At 43.5% G+C, this 24,408-nt stretch overlaps 2 protein-coding genes across 5 annotated transcripts; one reads left to right on the forward strand and one right to left on the reverse strand.

Moving 5' to 3' along the window:
- Window positions 1–526: 526 nt before the first annotated feature.
- chrm4b (cholinergic receptor, muscarinic 4b) lies at window positions 527–6,484 on the forward strand. Its single transcript, XM_038706027.1, has 3 exons — window positions 527–545; window positions 693–1,019; window positions 4,012–6,484. Exons 1-3 carry the CDS (start codon window positions 527–529, stop codon window positions 5,316–5,318), a joined length of 1,653 nt encoding a protein of 550 aa, XP_038561955.1. The 3' UTR covers window positions 5,319–6,484.
- Window positions 6,485–7,010: 526 nt separating this feature from the next.
- Window positions 7,011–20,189, reverse strand: mdkb (midkine b). 4 transcript variants are annotated; one of them, XM_038705195.1, is made up of 7 exons: window positions 20,019–20,166; window positions 18,547–18,662; window positions 18,374–18,429; window positions 13,344–13,432; window positions 10,199–10,363; window positions 8,364–8,522; window positions 7,011–7,582 (listed from the first exon to the last, which is right to left on the reverse strand). In XM_038705195.1, exons 1-7 carry the CDS (start codon window positions 20,149–20,151, stop codon window positions 7,563–7,565), a joined length of 738 nt encoding a protein of 245 aa, XP_038561123.1. In that variant the 5' UTR covers window positions 20,152–20,166; the 3' UTR covers window positions 7,011–7,562. The 4 variants fall into 4 exon arrangements, with proteins under 4 accessions (XP_038561123.1, XP_038561122.1, XP_038561124.1 ...); XM_038705194.1 differs by having other exon boundaries at window positions 18,374–18,432; XM_038705196.1 differs by lacking the exon at window positions 18,547–18,662 and having other exon boundaries at window positions 18,374–18,432; window positions 20,019–20,189.
- Between the last annotated feature and the right edge of the window lie 4,219 nt (window positions 20,190–24,408).

The following is a 24,408-nucleotide window of genomic DNA, read 5'->3' on the forward strand; positions in this document are numbered from 1 at the left end:
TCTTTCCAAAACCTAAAACAAATCCAGGAAAACGTAGCTGTGGATTGTTCCTAATGTGATGTTATAAAGCCCCACTGTTTATGCAAACAGCAGCGTATTTCCCGCCTTTGCCGAGCAAGACTTTTGTGTGAAAGGAATTAAAAGCCCGTCTCAAATAAAGGCCGGGTGAGTCCGGTGGTTTTCACTGTAATCCCGTCCGGTTTCAAAGATGTTCTGTAATAAAACATCTTAAAAGCAAAACTGGAGAGTAATGTGACGGCCAAATGTGACGCATTGCATTGTGGGATTGTTAGCAGTTTTCATTACGTTAGTGGATTTTCTTTCAGGGGATCTGATCAGACAAACAGGAAGTGATTTCAGACGCAGTCTCACCAAAACAGGAAAGAGATCCTGAATCACTGGGTACAAGGTCTTTAGCCTTCACAGGACCCCCTTTATGGATCCAGATCTCTTAACGGCTCAGCAGGGAGGGAAGTTAAACTGACGGTGAACAGAAGGAGTCAGGGCTCGCTCTGCTCTCAGAGTGATGTGGCGTTACGGCCCACGTGAGTCTGATCTGAGGAGGGGTCACCAGGAGGGTGACGTCAGGCAGGGAGACACGGGGGAGGGGTGACGTCAGGCAGGGAGACACGGGGGAGGGGTTCCTCTGGTACATATTAACTGCTGCTGCTGGAGGAGACGCAGCTGAGGAGGTGATGAGAGAGCATCAAGTCCAGCACCTGCAGAATCCACATCAGCAAGTCCAACATCAGCGGCAGGTCCGGCACCAGTAGGTCCAGCACCAGCAGAACCTAAATCAGCAGGTCCAGCACCAGCAGAACCTAAATCAGCAGGTCCAGCACCAGCAGAACCAACATCAGTAGGTCCAGTACCAGCAGAACCTACATCAGCAGGTCCAGCACCAGCAGAACCAACATCAGTAGGTCCAGCACCAGCAGAACCTACATCAGCAGGTCCAGCACCAGCAGAACCAACATCAGCGGCAGGTCCGGCACCAGTAGGTCCAGTACCAGCAGCAGGTGAGACAGCAGGTTGATCTTTAACACTGGAGTCTTTGAGCTCCTAGTTAAGGTTTGGGGCCCTCTGGTGGTCGTTAAAATAATTTAGTTTTTAATTATCGACAAGTGGAGAACGTATTCAGACTCTTTACTGCAGTAAAAGTACTTTTACCACAGTAAAAATACCCCATGACAAGTAAAAGTGTGGTGAAAATGTTCGTCCAGTGAAAGTATGTGAGTGTAATCAAGACTTAAAGTGTTGAAACGGTAAAATGTTGAACTATTTTCAGATAATTTATTCCTCGTCGTTATTGTCAAATTTAAAAAGTATTTAGTATCAGACTGAAGCTGATGATTCTTTTTGTTCTGGATCAATCTGCTGATTATTTACTCCATGAATCGATTGATTGGTTTGTAAAGATTCTGCCGTCACAGTTACCCAGAGCCCAAAGTGACCGACCAACAAGTCCCAAAGCTCATTGTTAATAACAAACATCACAGCTGTTCGGTTTAGAAAATGTCCATCAGTGTTTCCCCAAACGCAGAGGTGACGTCCTCAAACACCTCAAAATGTATTCAGTTTAATGTCACAGAGGAGGAAAAAAACATGCGATTAATCGATTATCAGTATTGTTATTAATGTAATAGTTGACAACTAATCAATCAATCGTTGCAGCTCTATTTGATAATGACAGCGGTTACCTGTTATTTTTCTGTCATCAGTTAATCGACTGATCGTTGCAGCTGTTCTGACTTTGATTGTTAATCCTGCGACAGATTAACAGAATGGCTGTTGGTAATTAACAGGAAGCAGTCAGATTTACTGTTGAAATAGATTTTACAGATCTGAGATCAATTCTTAAAATAAAAGACTGAACTTTACATATCGGCCCTTTTTTCAGATTATATGTGTGCTAGAGGTTCTGTGGTTGTTTGTGACCTGAAACAAAATCAATTAGTCGGTCGACAGAAAAAGAGTCAGCAACTAATTTGATTAATTGTTAATTAATTAATTGAGATGTTTTCTCTGAATCTCTCTGGGTTTCGGAAAGTTGTTCAGACAAAACGAGACTCTGAGAAACGGATTACATCTTTAAATTTTTTTATTGTGTGTTTATTGAATTTCCTCCTTTAACAAGAAATTAGAACAGCAACAAGTCAAATAGACTCAATAACCACACCAGAAGTTAAACTTGGACAACAGAAGAGGTTAAAAAAAAGCATAAAACAACCGTATATCTTGTATATTAAATCTATAAAACAAATTATATCTATAAGAAAATATATTTAAAAAACACTGATACATCTCGGTTACTAATTTTAACCAACAAAGATTCACTCGATCTGCAGTTTGGAATAAAATAGACAAATATTTATAAATATTGAAGATTTTATGAACGTATGGTAACGACAGATTTATTTACACCTCGGTTCTGTCTCTGCACACTACAGTACCCATGAGCCTCTGTTGCCACGGAGAGGAAGACTTTGTTTTATTTTTAATTCATATATATATATATATATTTGAGAGAGAATTTTTTTAGCTCTCACTTTTATTTTCTTAATGTAAGTAAAGTGGTGATGGAACAGTGGATAAGACACATGCCTGTGGTGTGAGAGGTGTGCGACCTCTGACATGTACAGCAAGTGTAAGTCGCTTTGGATAAAAGAGTCAGATATGTAATTAACATTACATTAATTAATAGAATGTAATTAACTGTATAAAACGACATGTGCTTTCTTAATTTATTTGTAGATTTGGCAATATTGTTGTTTTAGAATTGGAAGACCGTCAGAGGCGTAAATTCAAATAGTTTTCGACACCGACTGCAACCAAAACTGATCCAGAGTTTTAAAAGTGAACAAATTTAATGTCCTGAACTCGCAGCAGTGCGACCTTTCGTGTTGAAGCTCTGTGATTGGATGTTTCCTGCTGAAATGCACCCTGGGAGTCGTAGTTGAATTCTCTCCTCCCATCTTCATGTCCTCCGGCTTCTTGTTGCTTCCGACTTTTGAATCAAAGAAGCAGATGTTTTCTAACACTTTATTTTAAGGATCTTGTAATAAGCAGTAATTAAGAGTTAATAAGCATCTTATAATAACTTGAGATGCTTATAAACATAAGTCCATTATTAACATTAATGACACTTAATGAATGTTAGTTATATTATTATTGGCTTAACAGTGTTAAGGTGTTTAATGACTATGAGGTTTATAATAATTCCTTAATTCATTAATTTTCTTATTAACTATTAACAATGCTCATTTGCAGGGTTTATTAAATATAAATATCTTAAAAGCCAATAATGAATGTTTTATCTTTTATTAAAACTAATTAAGTTTCTAATAAGAGCTAATAAGAGAATAATTGTGGTTTAATTAACACTAATAGGCGTGTAATTACCTTAAAATAAAATGTTACCCAGTTGTTACCCAGTGGGAGTTTCACGTCCGTCAACACCGACAGTTTGGGTTACGGCAGCATAATGAAACAGTGTAAAGAGGAAACGTGACGGATTCGGACATGATGAACACAACAAAAATAAAAACGCTCCTCCAGAGATTTTATCATCACGCTTCTCTGTGAGACTCACGATGGACAGGTTTTAAAAATGCAGCAGAACCAGAGGTATCATCTTTATTCATTCCACAAATCCTGCCCGCCTACATTACCCACAATGCAACCCCCTTCTCTGTGTGAGAGCCTGAGCCCCTCCCCTTTCTTAAAAAAAAGAAAGGGTACGTTAGTCAACAGCGAGAGACGACAAACTGTTTGAATTGTGTCCTGAACACATGATGTTTGTCAGGTTAAAAGATGATTTAACACAGCTCCCTCTGAGACCCTGAAGGCATCAGACTACACCCGGAGACGCCCGGAGGCTCCCGGAGACGCCCGGAGGCTCCCGGAGACGCCCGGTGGCTCCCGGAGGCTCCCGGAGACGCCCGGTGGCTCCCGGAGAGGCCCCGGTGTGGAATATAACTCTAAGTAATCTGTGTGTTTGTGCGTTTTCAGGAAACATGGCACCTGAACCCGACCTCAACACCTCCACCTGGCTCCGCCCCTGCATTAACGCCTCCTGTCTGCCTCCGGTCACGGCGGTGTGTCCGTACAGCGCGGCTCAGCTGACCCTCATCGCCGTTTTAACCGCCTCCCTCAGCGTGGTCACCGTCCTCGGCAACACGCTGGTGATCCTGTCCATCAAAGTGAACCGCCGCCTGCGGACCGTCAACAACTACTTCCTGTTGAGCCTGGCGGTAGCCGACCTGATCATCGGCCTGCTCTCCATGAACCTGTACACGCTGTACCTGCTGCTGGGCCGCTGGCCCCTGGGGGCCGCCGTCTGCGACCTGTGGCTCGTGGTGGACCACGTGGTGAGCAGCGCCTCCGTCATGAACCTGCTGATCATCAGTTTGGATCGGTACCTCTGCATGACACGGCCGCTCAGCTACCCGGCTCGGCGGACGGGCAGGATGGCCGGTCTGATGATCAGCGCCGCCTGGCTGCTGTCCTTCGTCTTATGGGCCCCCGCCATCCTCTGCTGGCAGACCACCGGGGGCCAACGTGTGGTCCCTGATGGACAGTGTTACACCCAGCTCCTCGCCAGCCCGGCGGTCACTCTGGGGACGACGCTTCCTTCTTTTTACCTGCCGGCGCTCGTCATGATCGGCCTGTACAGCCGGCTGTCTGACGCCAGCCGCCGCCGACTTAGCGCGCTCGGATCAGAGCGAGGCGCGCTCAGGACATGCAGCCCGTCCATAAAAGACTTCCTTTTGAACAGGCGGAGACATGTGACCAGTTACCCAGCCTCTGATCTGTCTCTGAACCAATCAGAGTCCAGCACTCCAAAGTCCAGAAGGAGCCAGAAAGTGTGCAGAAGTCCTGGTGACACCTCAGCCGGGGTCAGTCAGTCTCCTCAGCGGGGTCCCCCTCAGACCGCTGCCCGCCACGCCACGGACAAAGACTACAACAAGATCGAAAACGACTCCTCGTCCAACACCGACCTCCACAAGACGGCCTCAGCGGTGTTCTCTGCCTGTCCCAGCTTCAAGTCTCAGGAGAGGCGGAAGCGTCGAGTGATGGCGAGGGAGGGGAGGGTTACCAAGACCATCCTGGCCATCCTGCTGACCTTCATCCTCACGTGGACGCCGTTCAACATCATGGCCGTCATCGCCGCCTTCTGTCACGTCTGCATCCCCGAAGTCCTGTGGACCATCGGATACTGGCTCTGTTACATCAACAGCGCCATCAACCCCGGCTGCTACGCTCTGTGTAACGCCACCTTCAGAAAGACCTTCTGCGGCCTGCTGCGCTGCCGCTGACACGGTGCGTGGCAGCTCAGTCTGCCAGGTAAAGGTCACCTGTGGTCCGTTGGTCACGTGACACGAGATGGGACTGAGAACGTGGAGTTGTGAAGTGGTTGAAGCTGCTGCTGTAAACTTTAATTAATGACTCTCTTAGAGTCTCCCGCTCTAAATACTACAATACCCATGAGCCTCAGCTGACGTTGCCACGAAGAAGTCGTCATTGTGAATCAGAGGTGCACAAAACGTCGCACCAGAGCTACTGAACTGACCTCAGAGTCGCTGCAGTCAGTTTCAATCTCTGTGATTGGATGCGTGCTGCTGAAAAGCACCCTGGGAGTTGTAGTTGACTTCTCTCCTTCAGTTTTCATGTTCACAGGCTTCTGGTACCTTTCTCTTGTCTCCTCGTCTCGTCTTGTTGCAGGAAGTCTGAACCTTGGACTAATGTTTATGTTAAATAATCCTCTGACTTTCTATTCGGAAGCCTCTAAAACTAAGTGACCACATTCCTGTTAGCCTCGGCTGTAATTTGAAGATTACTTCTATTATGGCATGCTAACATGCTAACGTAGCCTGACAATCGGACTCAGGTCGTGTCTTTCACTTCTACAGAATTCACACACAGTGATTATTCTCCTGGGACACTTTTCGCTCCGCCTGTAGAGCTAACCTACAGCCTGCGTTAGCATCTCTCCCTGCAGCATGTGTCGTGTTAGCTTAGCCGGAGCTAACGGATGTCTTTTTAAGGTGGCATGTGGTCAGGGAGGGATGCTGGACACATGCTAATGCTAAATGGATGCCATGTGTGAACAACTGCTGTCACACTTAAAGGGCCAGCGTGTAATATTTCTGAGGATATACAGACAGAAATGCAATATAAGATCCATAACTGTTTTCAGTGGTGTGTAAAGACGTTACATAATGAACCGTTATGTTTTTATTACCTTAGAATGAGACATTTCTGTCTAAATACACCGCGGCTCCTCTTACATGGACGTCACCATGTTGGCCGCCATGTTTCTACAGTAGCCCAAACGGGCAAATGGCGTGTTACATCACTACGATGAAGAAGAAGTCGTCACGTTTATTAGAAGTAAGAAAAGAAGTGAAATTTAGACATGTATTATTTAGCACCGTAGCTTCTCCTGCTCGCTTGCAAAGGGAGGTGTGACTGAGCCACTGGTTGCAATTCACAACTCTCACCACTAGATGCCACTGAAACCTTTAAAGGTTCAGTGTGTAGGTTTTCTAAGCGCGCAGGAGAAGCCAGACATGCTAAATAACACGTGTGCTCCTCCATTTGTCTAAATTTCACTTCTTTTCTTACTTCTAATAAACCAGATGACGACGACTGCTACTTCTTCTTCTTCGTACGTATTCATCGTAGTGAAGTAACGCGCTCTGTAGAGCAGTTTGTCCGTTTGGGCTACTGTAGAAACATGGCGGTGCAACATGCCGATGCCCATGTAAGAGGAGCCGCGGTGTCTGTAGATAGAAATGTCTCAATCTAAGGTAATAAAAACATAACTTCATTATGTAAGGTCTTTACACACCACTGAAAACATAGTTATGGATATTAAATTACATGCTAGAAGCTTCCTAACATCCCAACAAAGTCAATGTGGAATTCTGTTTATGTGGTAGTTACCATGTGGCATTATAATGTGTTTGAGTTACGCGTTACACAAATGAACAGACTCAACAACAAACTCTTCACCAAAACAATGTACAGTATTTAATTTGTTCATTTATACAAGTCTCATCTTGCAACAATCTATAGTTCAAAAAATAGATTTTATATTGGATTTTGCCGTTACAGATCCATCCAAGCCTTTCTAATTATTGTTTTTTACATATCTTAAACGTGACTCTAAACAGAACTCTTTACGGTCCAGTTCCTGACGTCCCGGACCATTGAGGAGAATTTCCCGACCGGAACATTAACTTCGGCTACTGTCAAAGCTTTTTAGGACTACCTGAAACTCACTGTTAAAACAAACTATCAGCTACCAGGGCAGTTATTATTCATTCTTATCTAGAGGGAGGGTTCTGGAAAAGCTTTCCGCATTTTAATAAACACAAGAACATCGAATCAGAATCGGTAAAACAAGAAGAAAAGTCAAAGGAGGATAAAAATCTGAAGGTGGTTGGCGTGTTTTGGAGGAGTCTCTCTGTTTCTTTTGTGTTTGATGAAGGATGGAAGACGATTGTTCAACTGGAGGCAGAGAAGGGAATCTGCCATCTTCTGTGTCCGTTCATCCGTTAGTTTGACTTCTTGTCCCCTGGAGACAGAAAAGGAAATGAAAGGTGTGATTAATGATTCTGTCAGACTGTTTCAGTAGATCATTCGTCTAAAATGACGGTTGTTTTGAGTTTTTCCAGATGTTTCTGCTCAAATTTGCAACATTTTTGTTGTTTTGTAAGAAAATGTTTAAACTTTTAAATTATTTAATACTTTTACAGTAAAAGGATCTGGAAGTTTGAAGAATGTTTTTTGACCTGGATTAGAAATGGTTCATCAATGGTTTTGGTAACTTTAGAGACGCTTGGTCAAGACCACGTGGCTCCGGGGTCAAGCTAGCAAGAATAAACATGCAACGTCCAGTTACACTGAAATGTACAAAAAAATGAGTTAACTTTGCGAAACACTGCAATTTAGTCATGTTTAGCCGCCAAAAGTACTCGGTCAGGTTTAAAAAAAAGTTTCTGGTTTGGCTTAAAATAACTGTTACTTGTTGACTTTTTGTTTCACACGTGACACAAACACCGGTCTCCTGGTTGAAAGTCCAGTTTCTGACTTTTCCTTATTCGGACTTTCCTGTTATTTATACTGGGCCTACTTTTAGTGAAGCTACAGGCCGCCATGTGCGTTGGTACCAGACGCCAAAGGACGTGACAAAGAGTCTCTATTTGATGTCCTGGGAATGTGAACAGGCTGGAAATCCATCACTGCCTTCAAAGTGTCTGACTAAGATCACTTTTGAGTTAGTTAAGAAATTAAACGACAGTATTTTCTGACACAGATGTTGTGTGGATGTGATGTTGGGAACCTTCAGGTCTCACCTCTGGTTTTCTTGACTTTGGGGGAGCAGGGTTTGGTAACCTTGACGGTGGCTAGACAGTCGGCGTTGAACAGCGCACGCTTCAGCGTTCCTGATCTGCTCTTGGTGTTGGTGTTGGCGTCGCAGGATCCCCACTGGCCGAACTTGTACTTGCAGTCACCTGAAGGAAGGACACGCAGGTTAAACCTGTAACACACTGAAGCGTCTCACTGTTTGTTCTGTCAGGTGCAGATGTTTCAATTCATGTCAGCAGACGAGCGCTTCACATTTACAATCAGTGTTTCATGTCAGAGTAATTCACTTAATAAATTAACTTTAAAATGAACACCGACTCTTTTCTGCAGCTCAACACATTAAATGTCCATCACATTCCTGATGATGATGCAGTTCCTGTTATGACCACAAGAAGCTGGATCCAAAAGGTGAATCAAACTCCAGCTGTCTCTGTCCACAAGATGTTTAGCTCTTAAAATGTCATTTTACCTCTAATATTTGTAGTGGTGGTTCTATAAATGATATATTTATATCCGGTATGAGTATATGCACATTGTCTCAGCCCCCGTCCAACTTTACAACAGAAAAACGATTCGATTTGCAATTTCTTTTATTGAAGTTATGCTAAACTTCAATATTCACTGCCAGTCTATTTTTGACCACGTCAAGCAGCACAGAGCAGATGAACCAGGCAGGAAGTCAGACACAGAAAGGCATAGAGACTCTGGTAGATTTTCAAAATAAAACACCCTTTGCAGACTCCCAATTGTACGTCAACAGTTAACACAGTTAAAAAAGACAAAAGAAACAATTTATCTACATAGCTACTTAACCACGGTAGAAGCACAAAATCAAGGACAACTGAACAAATCAGAAAAATCAGGCAGGCAAAACGCTCTTATTCTGAAATGCTCCATGTGTGATCTGCAGCCTGTGGCGAGCGCAACGAAACAGGCTCCGTAGTTGAAGCACATAAAATGACACGTGTAGGCTAAACACGCCGCTGCTGAAACACTTCAGTACGAGTTGACGCCGGACAAAACGGCGGCCTGTGTCTGTTCGTCTGGCACCATTAACACGTTTTCCTCTAGTTTGGTTTGTTGTTGTAAAATGTACACGCCCTGTGCTCTGATTGGTGAGTAGGACCATAACAGGAGGCGCATGGCGCTTGTGATTGGTTAGTCTGTCACACAAGGACGACAACAGAATGTAACTGCATGACTGTTTAAAACGGGTCAGATGTACAATTAACCTACATTTTAATCGCCATCTTCACGATTAGCTAATGAAATTGCAATTTTCATTTGAAAATGATTAATTGTTCAGCCATAGTATATATATGTATATATATACACACACATGCACACACTAGGGCTGTATATACTATATATACTATTTTGTCCTTCTTGACAACTGTGAGGGGGGTGAATTTTTTTTATAACTCACCTGTTTAAATTATATTAAGCCTTAAAGTTCTGCATAACCAGGGGCGTGGCTGCTTTGAGTGACAGTTCATGCTACTAGCTATCTTGTATCCCAGAATCCATTTTGTACCAACAAACGGCCCCGTAAGTTACAATCCTGCTGCTCTTGTGTCACATATTGCAGTTTTAAGAGTTTTTTAGGCGGGAACATAGTTGTCTTAACTTAGAAGCTTCTCCACGACCCGCCTCTTTCCATTTTTGGTTATCTGGGAATGACGCGCTGCCAAGACGGCGATGGCAGGTGACGTCACTACGCCCATGTTTTTTTACAGTCTATGGTCCGGCTACGCTGTACCTACTGTGTGGATTCGACGCAGAAGTATGAATTAGCCTTAGCCAGGTGTGTGTGGAGTCTTACTGATGTCCTTCTTCCAGTTGCACGGGATCTTGCAGTGAATCTTGTCGTTCAGATCTTTGCAGGAGACGTCTCTCAGTCCGTCTCCACAGTCCCCTTTTTGTGGGACACATTTCCCATACTGGACCTCTTCAGGGGAGCACTCTGGCGGGCTCTTAGGATTTTTACCTGGTGGAACAGAGTCACAGCTTCTGTCAGAACGAACCTGAACGACACCTGGTCTGCAAACCTTTAACAGGAAGTTTCACAATAAGGCTTTTATTTTTAAAGATTTCTCCCTCCAGACACAAAAACACTGGTTTGAATTCTCATTTGTTTTTTCCACATAAAAATGAACCGTGCTGAAGTTAACGTGTGGATTTATGGTGAGATTTCTGCCTGATCACGCACACTCATCCAGTTCTGGAGTATAGGGCAGGTAGTAAAAATATTATAAATTAAATGGTGATGTCAGTCTCGTAATATTAGCAGAGAACACAGAAATGTGGGACGGATTCTGAACGTGAGCAGAAAAGCTGCTGAAACACAGGAGCCATTAAAGTCTGGTCAATAACTGAATTAAAAGGAATACATTTATCACTGAGGTGAAAATGCGCCCTGAACATTATATTCTATTATATTTATATATTTTGAAATGTCACCTGAATTTTGTGTTTCCTTTCACATAAATAAAAACATCAACAACAGCTCAGAAAAGGCAGAAATTGTGACCAAAATGCAGGAAATTAATTCTTTAATTCTCAAAATCTTCAACTGCAAGAAAACAGTTTCTGGGAGGAACATTTACTTATTAGTTAAATGTAATTACTTCTCACATGGCTTTTTTGTTCCCTGGGAAAGGAATAAATATGTTGTTTGTCATTCAATAATATACTTTTAACAATAGTAACATCAACAGTAATCAAAATTTTTTAGGGCAAACAGCCAACATCTTTTTTGATGGGGGGCGGGATAAAGGACGGGGGGGCGCTGGCACAGACTGCAGACGCCTCCTGCTTCACTGAAAAGTTTCCATGTCACGCTCCCATAAATAAAAAATCTAATTGCAATTTGTGTTATCATTTTTACATAATTATTCTCATTTTCATTGAAAATCATATTTAACCTTTAAGCTGATGGACTTTTTTTTTTTTGGCTTTTTCTGTTTTTGATCATTTTGGCTGTGTTGATGCAAATGACGTGTATTTTAAAGTAAAGTTGTGACTGTTAGAACAAATAAAATAAAAAAAACCAACCCAATGTTGTTGCTAATCATCGACATATTCAAGACTGTGATAAACCAAAGTATTTAGATTATGAAAAAATAACATTTGTGGTTTTTAATTTTTATAAATTTGATTGTATCATCACAAAAACTTTAAAATTAAAGGGTTTAAATCCTGAAAATTAATTAATTAATTTGTGTTTTTTCTATTTATAAAAATGATAAATAATTTAAAAAAAAAAATGTTTTAAAAAAAAATGTTTTGGTGCCCCCCCCCCCAATTTTGTAAACAATGGCATTTAAATGCGTAAAATTCTAATTTGATTTTACACTGAAACAGCACAAAATATAAAAATGGATAAAAATCATTGTTGTCGCAAATCATGGACATAAACCCCCAACATTTAGTGCACAAAAAAAAATGTTTTTTCTATTAATAATTATGTTTCTTTTTCATAATTTTTTGTTTTTAATAAAAACAGTGGGATTATGTAAACAAATGGAATTTAAAACAGTTAAAATTCTAAAAATTAATGAATATTTGGAATATCAGGACTGATATTGGTTAAAAGATTTAACTCAGTGAAAGTGGCACTTTAAGGCACTTAGTAAATATTCTGAAAATGAATGAATATTTGGAAGCTTTGATCAGGACTCATGTCAAAGTCGTTTCTTAAGTCTGAATGTGATGTGCATGCCAGGACGTCTCTGCAGCATGACATTATTTAATTTAAAATTGTATTTTCACACACGTTATCTTTAACAAATATTGTGCCGCCGTGATGTTATAAAGGTGTGTCCAGGTGTTAAACTGAGATTTAACCTTCAGTAGGTGAATGTGGAATAAAACAGACGAGAAGCAAAACGTGCAGGGCACTTTTCATTACAAACATCTTTTTCGTACGTCTGAAAAATTTGCCTCAAGCCACAACTTGAGCTTTGTGTTTTAGCCGCAGGTGCAGGTGGTGGAAAGGTTCACTGTGAACCAGACTACCAGATCTACTTCTACATTTTTGAGATGCAAAAAAAGTCTTTGTCTCTACTAGCAGCAGCTGAATCAGCTGGTAGCAGTTAGCTGCGGCCACTGCATCACTGTGAAACTGAATAAAACATGAAGATTCTCATGCAGGTCCTGCAGCTGCAGGCAGCGGGGTTTTCCTGTTTTCCTGTGTCAGCAGATTTATAGACAATAATTATAATAATTGGAGATAATGAAACCCTTGGAAAGTGAGTCACGCACATGTGTTTCATATCTCTGTTTAGAGTCTTGACTCAGGAGGAGAGGGATTTTTGAGGGTTTTAACACGACATGCAAACACAAAAAGAAACGCGTCTGTGCATTACAATATCTGCACTTAGATCTTTAAATTACATGCTTTATCTTCAAAAAAACAAAACTCCAGAGGAGATTTAAATATTAGCTTAAGCCTGAGGAGCTCCTGTCAACGTCCCAGTAAAACCAGACGGCTCCTGTTTTCCAGTCGAGGCTCAGAGTTTGGTTTTGAAGAGCTCATTTTATCACGACAGGAAAAAACTTGTTGTCTCCGCTCTTTAACCTTTATGCTGAAAGCTGTGCATTCCTCCCGTCTAAAAAGGCATGCTGGGAAATGTGGAGCTCAAACATCTGTAGCTCGTCCTCGCAGAATAACTCCTGGAAGATGTCAATCACCATTTTCCTGAAGGGAGTCTGTGTTTAAACTATCATCAGCTCGTTAGCACCGTGATGTTAGCGTTAACTGTGCCAGAGTTCTGCCTCTCTGAGCTGCTGCAGAGTCACAACACGCCTGTTTCCTTCCTACTAATCTCACCGAACATCAGATTGCGATGATGAACATCGTGATGTTCGGGTTAGGCTGAACAAAAGAGTAGTAAGTGATGCCTTCAGGAACCACTGTCACGTCCAGGAATTTAGAGAGATGCTTTCAGCCTTTAATAGAATCTCACCTTTGTGAGCTTTGGCTCTTTTGTTGGCCTCGGCGGCGAGCGTCAGGGCCAGGAGCAGCAGCAGCGTCACTGAGAACAAACTTCGCATTCTGCAGACACGGAAACAGAAACATGGACGTCTTTAACAGGAAAACAAGAAATAATCAAAACATTCACTTCAGAACCAGAAGCTCCATGTTTAACATCATCACAGTGGTTCTCATTATAAAAATATATATTACTATCAGCTGAATTTACGGTTCCATCCAGAGCGCCGGTGACGTGACGCCTTGAGCTCCTCCCACCTCGAACAGTTAAAGTCAGGATATATCGTGTACATTTATAGAAGGTGTTTTGTGGCGCATCTGCTCCTCACCGCCGCCAACCAAACGTCAGCTGTGCGCTGATGTCAGTGGAGCCACACGATTGGCTGAACACGTTTCCCGGCACAGCAGTTAAAAAGCAGACGATGGCTTTCTAGCGGGAGGGGCGGGACATGTGCGTACAACCGCCATCTTTGATCTTTGCCCATAAGACTCTATTCAAAGTTAGTTAAGTGTTTTCTTTTTCCCTTAAATTGTCTCAGGTATCAGAGTTCAGAGTAATGTTTTTTAAAACCTTTTTAAGACCCAACAAACATAATTTAAGCCCAAAAATTTCTTCGATAGAAAGAGACAATTCCTATAATGTACGGAGGCCCTGAGGTCCCATAACATGACATTGTTTAATCTTGTGGTCACCTCAGCCCTTCGTGTCTCCGGCGGTGACTCAACACTGCCCAAAGCCGACTGCTGAGAAGCTGCGAGGGAGTCGACAATGCAGGCGTTAGCGTTGACCCACAAGAAGCCGCTGCGTACCGGTGGAGCATTTTAAACCTCATGGTGTTCAATGACCTTCACCCCCGCGGTGCCTAACGTGAACGTAACCTCCTCCGAAACCTCCAACCACTTTTCATTAAACCTGCATCTCACAATCTGGCAACCACGACTGAAATTACAAAATATGACTTAAACACATCATTTGCAAATTTTATACCTCCAGCTAATTTAGGATAAGTTTAAGACAATTTAGGGCCTTAATTTTCCTGATTTTATTTTAAGACTTTTTAAGGAGCGGCGGGAACCCTGGGTACAAACCATCCAGTCAGTGAATCAGCTGCGGGCTGCAGCTTCTTTTACCTTTTATTAGTTCACATTTTTTCACCTTTGTTTGGTTTTCCACTGTAGAAAAGTTGCACCTGCTACCAGGTACTTTTTTTCATATCACCTCCGTCGAGGTTTCAAGCAAACTGAGGGAAACTAAAATGTGACGTGAAAACACGACAGACTGCTGATTGGTCAGAGAGAATCGTCGCTATTCACTGCATCATCATTGCGCAGCAGCAGAAAGTTTGATATTTTACAGTTTTCACTTTACGTCACACAGACCGCTGCAGCAACAACCGCAGAGGAAAACACAGCTGGAAGGTTTTCATACCGCTTGTCTGTCTTTACATTCTGAGGAAGGTTCAAACGCTTTAACTTAAATCTGGGGCGAGTTAAATTTTTGCACCGGTTTGCAACGTTTTCTGATTGAACGACATGTTTCCTTGCAACGTTGCGCAACGTTCTGCAACGGGTTTCGAGGTATGTTTTTTCCCCGTTTGGTGGGCGTGTCTCAGGTGTTACCCAATCAGCTGCCACAAGTTTGTAAACACAACGGCGTTAAGAAGGCTGGGAAATGCAGCGCGCTTGCGTTCACAGCAGGGTGTTCAGGGGAACAACGTTTCCGTTGGAAAAAAACGTTTTGCTACGTTTTGTCGGCGCTGAACTCGCCCCAGCTGTGTGTGTGTCGCATTGAAAATTATGTCGCGGCAGTTGTATGAGCTGTTGCTATGACGACCAGGCACATTGAGAGGCGCTATCTGCAATGGAAAACGGAGCACGACCAAACCGAGGCGAGTTGGTACCGGTAAAGGAAAAACGGCATAAGTAGCCGAATCAGTCAATTCAATCAAATTTTACTCGGATCTTGTTTTTCGAGGTATTTTCCCAGTTCCATGACCAGATGGAGCGCCCCCCCCCCCGATGTCGGAGTTTCAACTTGTCGAGTTCAGAAAACAAGATGGCTGCGAGGATCCACTGTCAGTAAAAGCTGTGGTTTCTTTTAGCAATTTTCTGCGTCCAGTTCAGTGAGTCGTGTCCACAATACTATCCTACCGGTGCCCAAAGGCGTCCTGCTAAGTTTTTTGTTATCTGTGAAATACCGTTGGCTAAAATTGGCTAGCTCGATGTTGCTAACGACAACACCTCTAACCTGTCGTGTGGTGTGGCAAATCAAACGTGTCCAACTCTGGTTTCCTTGTTTCGGGTACGAGGTCGATCGGAATCCCGAGCTCGGACGTCCGAGGTAAATGGAACGCAGCTCCTGTTAGCAGTTAGCGTGGATGTACAGACAGCTATCAATGGATTACTGTGGCACTGAAGAAAACTTTACAGGTTACATCCACACAGTTTTAAAAAGAAAAAATCTCCGTCTATATTAAAACCTGAAAACGCACATCACGTGACCGTTCACGTACACTGAGCGTGTGCGTGCCGGTGTAAACAGGAAGCAGATTGTCCACATCAGCAGCTGCAGAAGAAAGTTCTACTAGAGACGAATGAAGAACCAGTGAGGTAGAACTGTTACTGAGAGGAACACGGGAGGACAAAGAGGCTGTGGCGGTGGGAAACAGGCTGGGAGACGCCATAAAGTAAATACGGAAACATGCAGAGGACAAGTGTGGAAGTGTTATTTACACAGTACAGAGTATTTTAATAAAACTGTCAGCAGCATCGTGTTTCTGCTTTGACTGATAAGAGCCAATCAGGAAGCGTTTGAGTCCATTTTAGTCTGGACCGGAGGCGGAAACGCAGCAGAAGGACGAGGATGGAGCGTTAAAAACATGAATCTCAGGTTCTGCAGGAGCGTGTTTTGGCACTAAGCTGGTTTCTGGACGTTTATTCTGGACGGACGTCAGAGGTCGTGATATCCTTGTGGAAGCGGGAGCCACACTGAATCTAAAAATGTGTGTTCGAGATTTGATTTGAGTTTTTTCAAGCAGAATCAGGCGCAAAGAGTTTTCAACACAACAGGCAGTCACAAAGAGACGCCAAGCAGCTACACAGAGATGCAAAAAGATTAAAAGAGATGGGGGGGGGGGCTCTGTGCTGCACCCCAGCTTTCAACACTTGGACCAGAGGAAACAGTGTTTTCACTCTGTAGAAATGAGCCTGAACTCACAAACAAAGCCTGTTATTATCCAACCCTGCGTCGCTATTGGTTGACATGATCTCGATGTTTAACTGGAGCATGATCCGGTCGGCTTGGGCCAGATGGTCCAAATTTAGTCCAAATCAAATCTGCCCCCCCCCCTCCCCTCAGATCTCACAGCGCTTAAGCCAAATAATCTGACTATTGTAGCGGCAGGATTATGAAAGTAGGCTAATGTATTCAGACGCTGCGGCTCTCGCTGCACACGTTCTGCAGGTTTGATTTCGCCGTGATGAAAGAAAGCGTTCCTTCAGCGTTTGATACCCGTCAGAGCAGGAATGTAGCTCTCTGGAGAGAGAGAGTCAATTACCCATAAAGCCCCTCTCTCCCTCGCTGTTGTTATTGTGCTGAGAAATGACAGACTCCTCTTTCAGGCCCTCCATTAAAGCAATGGTCCTCTTTCACATGTCAGCTGGCAGAGCAAATCCTGCTCCTCTCGCTCCTCCTGCGGCCTTTTATGAGGAAAGAACCGGCTCTCAGCAGGCCTCCAGTCTGTCCTCCATCAATGAAGAAGAGGAGGAGGAGGGGAGGAAGGGGAGGAGGCCAAGCAGCGTCTGAAAGGGCCCTTTAGATTTCCCCTCAAAAGAATACTGATTCATTGGCCCAAAACAAAGCCTCTTCTAGCCTGGTTTCATTTCTCTAAAGCCTAACACAGATTCCATGCCACATCTCAGGAGCTGTGCAACCAATCCAACCCCCCCCCCCCCCCCCCGCCGGCCCGGACCGCCCTGAATAGAAACTTATCTGCATAAGAAAACAATGAAATCTCAGCGTGAAGAAAAGGAGCGCGATGCTCCCTTTGGTTCAGAACTAGGAACAACATTTAGAGGAAGTTCCTGCAGGATCTCAGGGTTCACTCTCACATCCGGAGGGTCGACATGAAACACGGCTTTATTTAAAAGATGTGGGTTCTTCTTCACGTTCGCTGCTTTTCCAGAGCCGCAAACACAGCAGGCTCGTAAACAAAAGGCACGCAGGCCGCAGGAAAGGTGCGGCCCCGTCGCTCCCAGAGGCACCAACATGAGATGATGCTGCGGTACTAGAAACAAAACAATAAAATAAAAAAGGACATTTTCTAAAGCTAGAAAAACACTTTTTCACTGCTGCATGAAAGAAGTGAAGTGAGCCAGAACATCTGCAGCTCACCTCCTGCCCTCAGGTGTTCCCCTCTCTGCACCACGAGGGGAACCACAGACTGGAAGGAAACTTTCCAACTTCAGGTTTTTGTTTTTTTAATCAAAGTTCAGCAGAAGACAAACGGCAACAATCACAAAATAAACACAAGAAACAAACTGCACGGTGAAGTTTAGAAATAATCTTAATCCTGATGCTCATATGCAGAATATGAAATTATCTGTCTCTCTCAGCAACAAGAAAACTTCTCCCGTCTTAATGTCCCTCCAAAATAAAATCTGAGCAACATTTTGAGCCGACTGATATTCAAAATAAAGCGGTTCCCTTTTTCTGCTGACTGTCTTTGTGAAATCTAAATCAAAGCCACTCGGGCTGCAACTTCCGACTGATCAACAGATTAATCAATACATTTATGTGTCTATAAAGCTGCAGAAAACAGGAAAAAAAAAAACGTTTGTCTGACCAACAGTTTAACATCCAACACAGTTTTTTGGTGTTTAAAAAAAAATAATAATAAAATTTAAAAAAAGTGGTTCATCAAAAATCGTTTCAGCTCTGATTTATATTAATTAATATAATTAAATCGTTTTTGGTGAAAATGTGATAAAAAGAGAGAAACTTACGTGCCGAGCTCAAAGGAGCAGCCAGTCGAGCCGAGAGGAGTCGCTTTCTGAGGAGGCTGCTGGAAAACACACACACACACACATCCCCTCACCCTCGTGCTGACGTCACAAGCTTTAAGCCACACCCCGAGGAACAAAACAATCTCATAAAGAGTGTGTTTCAGTTTTATCACATTCACGGGGTCCCAAAAAAATGGTATTCCACTATACTTGCGGGGTCCGACAGCTTTGCAGGGACCAAAATGCAGGAGGGCTGTTTGAGGGCCAGGACCTTGTTCAGGGTGAGGGGCTGGAGAAAACGTTATGTCAATGAGATGAGACAGTGAGACCAACGTGTGAGAGTCTTTACTACAGATCATTTTCCAGGACTTGGTCTAACATGTTCCTCTCAGCTGAAGTCTGATTTGAAAGACGTGCAGTCTGCGGCTATAATCATCTATGAAATCATCTGTAACGTGTAGAAATTATGATAATAATAATAATAATAATAATAACAGATTGATCTTGTTTTATTGCTGTTTTAATATTTGTTATAGCATTGCCATTTAATTTTTGTTGTTTCTTTTGGAAAGTCCTTTGTGTTCTGTGCTTTTCCTATGAATTATATTTTAACCACTGCAGTAACTGAATATCTGCAACATGTTTCCCAACATGACCTGCAGTTTGCTCACGACGCTGCCGCAACTTATAGAAAAAAAAATCATTTTCCAGGATATTTAAATTTTTCCATGACAGGAAAATTGGTCAACTGTTTTCCAGGTTTTCCAGGACATGTGGGAACCCTGTTTCAGTGTGCGCGTGAGAACAGACTGTCAGCTGGTGTTGACTCAAACGCCTGAGGGGGGGGGGACACAAATAATACAGCCAAAATTGTAATTGTAGGCCTATAGGATGTGATTTTATTTATTTAACGGCAGCAGGCCAGCTGATCTGCCAATAACATAATAACGGTGGATCTACGGTATCAGCCTAATATCGGTTCACACACAGGATTATCTCTGTAGTCAGATCTGCACAAATCACAGTTTTCCTGGCTGATTCCAGTGATTTTTTAAAAGCGCTGACCTGCCGACTCCAATTTTGGCTGATTCCGATGTTATTTCTTTCTTAGATCTGTAACTGACAGCATACACCAGCGTTTTTGTAACTATTTATTGGAAAAATCTGTTTTTATTAGGATCCCCATCAGCACCAGTATAAATGTTGGCTGTTCTCACTGGTCTCAACTGTATCATAATGAAACACTGATTATAAAATAACATTTTCACCGGAAGGAGCTGAAAATAAATTGCACACCATTTTAATACTACTTAGTTCTCCAATTTTATTTTTGTGTTTAACCACAAACTACAGTAATCTTTTCCCGTCAGACACACAAGCAGACACCTACACCTGTCTGTCTGTCTGTCTGTCTCTCTCTGTCTGTCTCTGTCTGTCTCTGTCTGTCTGTCTGTCTGTCTGTGTCTCTCTCTGTCAGCTCTGACTTTATTTGTCAGCAGTTTTATTTTTTTGGTTTTCCTCCCGTGATTCCGTTTTCCCAGCAGCAGATGAGCCTCGTGTGGAGGAGGCTTGTTGTTAATCACTGACAGAGACCACCTGGTGTGAATGACATCGTCACCAGCAGCTGTGTTCACTGTGTCTTTACCTGCTTTAAATGTCCACAGCGTCTCTTTCTGTGTGTTTCTCTGCAGATGTAGGGAGCGCTGCGTCTTCTCGTGAATAACTTCCACACACCTGAGACGTGTTTCAGCCTGTGTGTGTGTGTGCAGCTGTGACATGAGCTTACTGTCTGTGCACACATGTGAAAAACGGCGCAGCCTGATTGTAACGTTCAATGTGACCGGCAGAAAATGGGATATATGACACTGCTCGGCCCCCGGACACCGGTCAGAGCAGAGTAAGCGGAAATAAAACGGCCTATTTCTGTCCCCAGCTGATCAATCTGCGCATCTCCAGCTGTAGAAGATGAGTTCCGGTCCAATAAGCTGTTAAACAAGCTACCAAATAAGCTCGGTCATGTTATAATAACAGAGCGGGCTCATAGAAAAATAATCAGTTATTGTCATGATTAATTTATTAATGACTCAGCATCATCTGTATTAAAGACAAAAGAATCAGTTCATTCATTGTTTAAAGTGCAGCCTGTTTAACATTACTGGAGCTCCAACAACTAGTGAAGGATCTGAACTGGACTCCTGTGAGGTGAAGCAGGCTGTGGACCAAACCACTGTGAGACAGAGAGGGGGGACTCAAAATGTTTCTAAACTTAAAAAGCACTTTAAATGCCCTGTTTGCGTTTGGATTGTTTTACTATTTACACAGTACACAGTATATATCATTGTATTATTTGGTGGGGGGGGCACCCCTCAGATAGGGGGGACATGTCCCCCCCGTGATTTCCGCCTATGACGCCGAGCGCCGCTGAAGGTAATGAATCGCAGTGAGCAGGTGAGTGATGTTGAAACAGGTGTGTGGTGTTGAAACAGGTGTGTGGTGTTGAAACAGGTGTGTGGTGGGAACACCTGGTTTAACTGGGACACGGTGAACTGGGTAAGAGGTCACACAGTCAGTCTAACCCAGAGGCAGTATTATCAGCAAAATGGACTTCAAGTATCAAAAGTAGAAGTAGGGGAGACCGGGTGTGGTTGTAACACTTTTTGCTTCAGTAACTATAACTCACTGATTTTTTTTAGCTAGAGTTGTCAGATTTTTATACAAAGTTCCCACATGTGTTCACTGCAAATGGCACCAGTTCAGTCCTCCACAAGAATAGTTTTATGTATCGTGGATGGTTGTAACACTTTTTAAAGAAGTGTCACAACCCACCACTGTCAGCCAATGTGTAGCTAGCTGTATTACCGTAGTGGTTTGAAATTAGAAAGGAAAAAATGCATCACATGTTGCCTAAGAAACTACATTTCAGTCTAATATAAGTCAAATAATTCTACCTGCAATAGTATAGATACTAAACAAAAAACAGTCTTGGTCAAAAAATTTACTTTCTGACCTCAAAAATCAGTTTTTTCTCTATATATTCTGAATGCAACTCTTTCCAGACTTGATAACCACCAGGCCTGATCAGGGAGGAAGCAGGTAAATACTGATATTATCACCAAACTCCTATCTTATCTCTATTTGCTGGAATTGTTGTTGTTACTCTCTCCCCATGTTACAACCACACCCGGTCTCTCCTACTTGCTATGGAAAAAGGCACCATTATATTTACTTAACGCAACTTAATATACTGTCAGGTAGTTTAAAAATAATACTACAGTAAAGTATCTCATTATACATCATGTTCTCTGTGAGGTTCACCCTGTTTACTTTGTTTTCTTCTTGGAGTCCAGTTTGGCATTTTGGCCGTCGCCATCTTGTTTTTTTGGAACCAGACGTGACCATATTTGGACGAGAGGGCGGAGCTAGCTAGCTTGGTTAGCTAGGTGCATCTGTAATTCATGTTACCTGTGATATTAGCTGGGATGCTAATTTTGGCTAGCGACAAACAGGCTTAGAAAAAAATGAGCAGCCGACTCCTGATGAGCTTTTTTCAGCTGCGCTGGTTAAATGTACACAGAGCAGCGGATACGAGTCGCCTCAGGTCGCCATGGTAGCGACCTGTCAATCAGCTTGTAGCCCCGCCTTAAAGCCTCCCCTGCTTCCTGGTCTCTGTTCCTCTAAATGGGACCATAATTTACTAAATGAACATCACGCTGTGTTGAAGAAGACTTGAAACTAGCGACTGAGACCAGAAACTCATCAGGAAAGTGTTTACTGAGGGAATAAATCAGCTGACAAGTAGAAACAGTTTCTCATAGACTTCTATACAATCACACTTCTTTCTGCAGCCGGTGGAGTCGCCCCCTGCTGGCTGCAGGAGAGGACGCAGGTTTAAGTCGCCCCCTGCTGGCTGCTGGAGAGGACGCAGGTTTAAGTCGCCCCCTGCTGGCTGCTAGAGAGGATGCAGGTTTAAGTCGCCCCCTGCTGGCTGCTGGAGAGGACGCAGGTTTAAGTCGCCCCCTGCTGGCTGCTGGAGAGGACGCAGGTTTAAGTCGCCCCCTGCTGGCTGCTGGAGAGGACGCAGGTTTAAGTCGCCCCCTGCTGGCTGCTGGAGAGGACGCAGGTTTAAGTCGCCCCCTGCTGGCTGCTGGAGAGGACGCAGGTTTAAGTCGCCCCCTGCTGGCTGCTAGAGAGGACGCAGGTTTAAGTCGCCCCCTGCTGGCTGCTGGAGAGGACGCAGGTTTAAGTCGCCCCCTGCTGGCTGCTAGAGAGGACGCAGGTTTAAGGCCCCGTCCACTCTGCTGAGACCTTTTGCTACGTTTCCTCCTCCCGTCCGGAATAAAACGGCGAAAACAAAGACCTGAAACAGAGAAGTTTGGAAACGCTGCGACCCCGTTTTGCGTTTTAAAACTCTGGAGAGCGTTTTAGTGAAGACGGGCAAAAACAGAGGACTTTAGAAACGATTATGCAGACGCTCACGCTCGGCTCTCTGATTGGCTCTCATCAGTCATGCAAAGCAGAAACAGGATGCTGCTGACAGAGTTTTAATTTTTGCGTTTCTGGTGATTCTACGTCTGCATTTCTATATTGTTTCGCCAAATCTTCTGTAACTACAGAACAGACCATCGGCCACTAGATGCGCGTTTTTCAGTCGTCTAGACGGGGATCAACTCTGATACGCAGCTAAAACACAGTTGTGGACTCTGTTTTTAAACTGAAACGGAGGAGTGTGGACGGGGCCTAAGGCAGAAAGTAGCTCCAGCTTCAGTCTATAGTTCTTAGTTCTTACGTTCCCTAAACCTAGAACTGGGGAATCGCAGTCTTTGTCATGTGCCCTTTCTGCGCCTTATAAATCTGGGGCACACAGAACCGGCAGAGCGAGGTCCAAGCAAAGACGTGTCTCCGAGATTAAATCTGAAATTAAATTCTGTTCCTGTAAAACCTAAACTCTCTGCATCGCTGATTCCACTCGAGGTAAAGGACAACATTAGTTTTTGTGGTTTAGGTAAATCAACCTGCGTTATCATATCTGGAGGAGGGGGAGGCCTGACTCGGTATAAAACTTTAGTTCTGCTGAGTGCTGAGTAAGCCGAGCAGAGAGACGTGTTCTCCGCTCTGTTGGTGGAATGAAGTCTGATGGCTTAGTCATGCGTGGAGGCCATTGTTAAAGCCTGCAGCCTGGGCGGGGGGTGCGGGGGGGGGGCGTCCTCTTTCAGGTCCTCCTCCCCGTCCTGCATTATTCTCATAACACGTTCTGAGTCTAAAGTAAAGTAGACCTCAGTCTTCAGGGGTTCATTTTACCCAGAATGCATTGTTACGGCTCGCCATGTTCTCAAGTTCCACTGACCAAACAACATTCAGACACATTCACGTCGCAGGAAATGACGACTAAACAAACCTACAGAGTCAGAACATAGTGACTGATCTAAACTCCGTGATTACGGTCCGTGAAGGAACTGAAAGGTTCTACTGCTTCTGAAACCGTGAAGTTTAGGGGAGTTAGTCAGATGGCGGACTGAAAGACGACGACGGGGGATTGCGTTGTTGTGTGTACTTCCTGTGATGTTTGTCTCCACAGCGATGGTCTGAGAGTCGTTTTAATTTCTGCTTTAGAACGTTGGAACGTAAAGTGAGAGTTTCTAAATGTCTCTTTTTTTTTTTTTTTTTCCTGTGTTGTAACTGTGAACTAAACAGCGAGAAAGCTCCGGCGCTCGCCCTGACATCGACGCTGGAGGACTTCCTTGAGTTTTTTTTACTTGTAATTATTCAAAATCGTTTTGGGATTCGGTTAAAAAGTGGATATTGGAAAAGGACTCTCAAGCACCAACGTCAGAATACTGTGACATTAGATTTGGAGTTATAACAAAGAGGAACTTGATGTGTATCAGCTCGATTATTATGGCTAAACAATTCATCAACAAGTGATTTATGGATGTAAATCTTTATTGATCCCAGAGAGGAAAATCCCCCGTCACAAAGTGAAGCACCTTAAATCTGCCTCCTCTCTGACAGCCGTTGCGTCGGCTGCTCATTTTTCA

Source organism: Micropterus salmoides, unplaced genomic scaffold, assembly GCF_014851395.1.
Source record: "Micropterus salmoides isolate LMB-PRFRI ecotype aquatic unplaced genomic scaffold, ASM1485139v1 Ms_hic_scaffold_8, whole genome shotgun sequence".
Classification (NCBI taxonomy): Eukaryota; Metazoa; Chordata; class Actinopteri; order Centrarchiformes; family Centrarchidae; genus Micropterus; species Micropterus salmoides.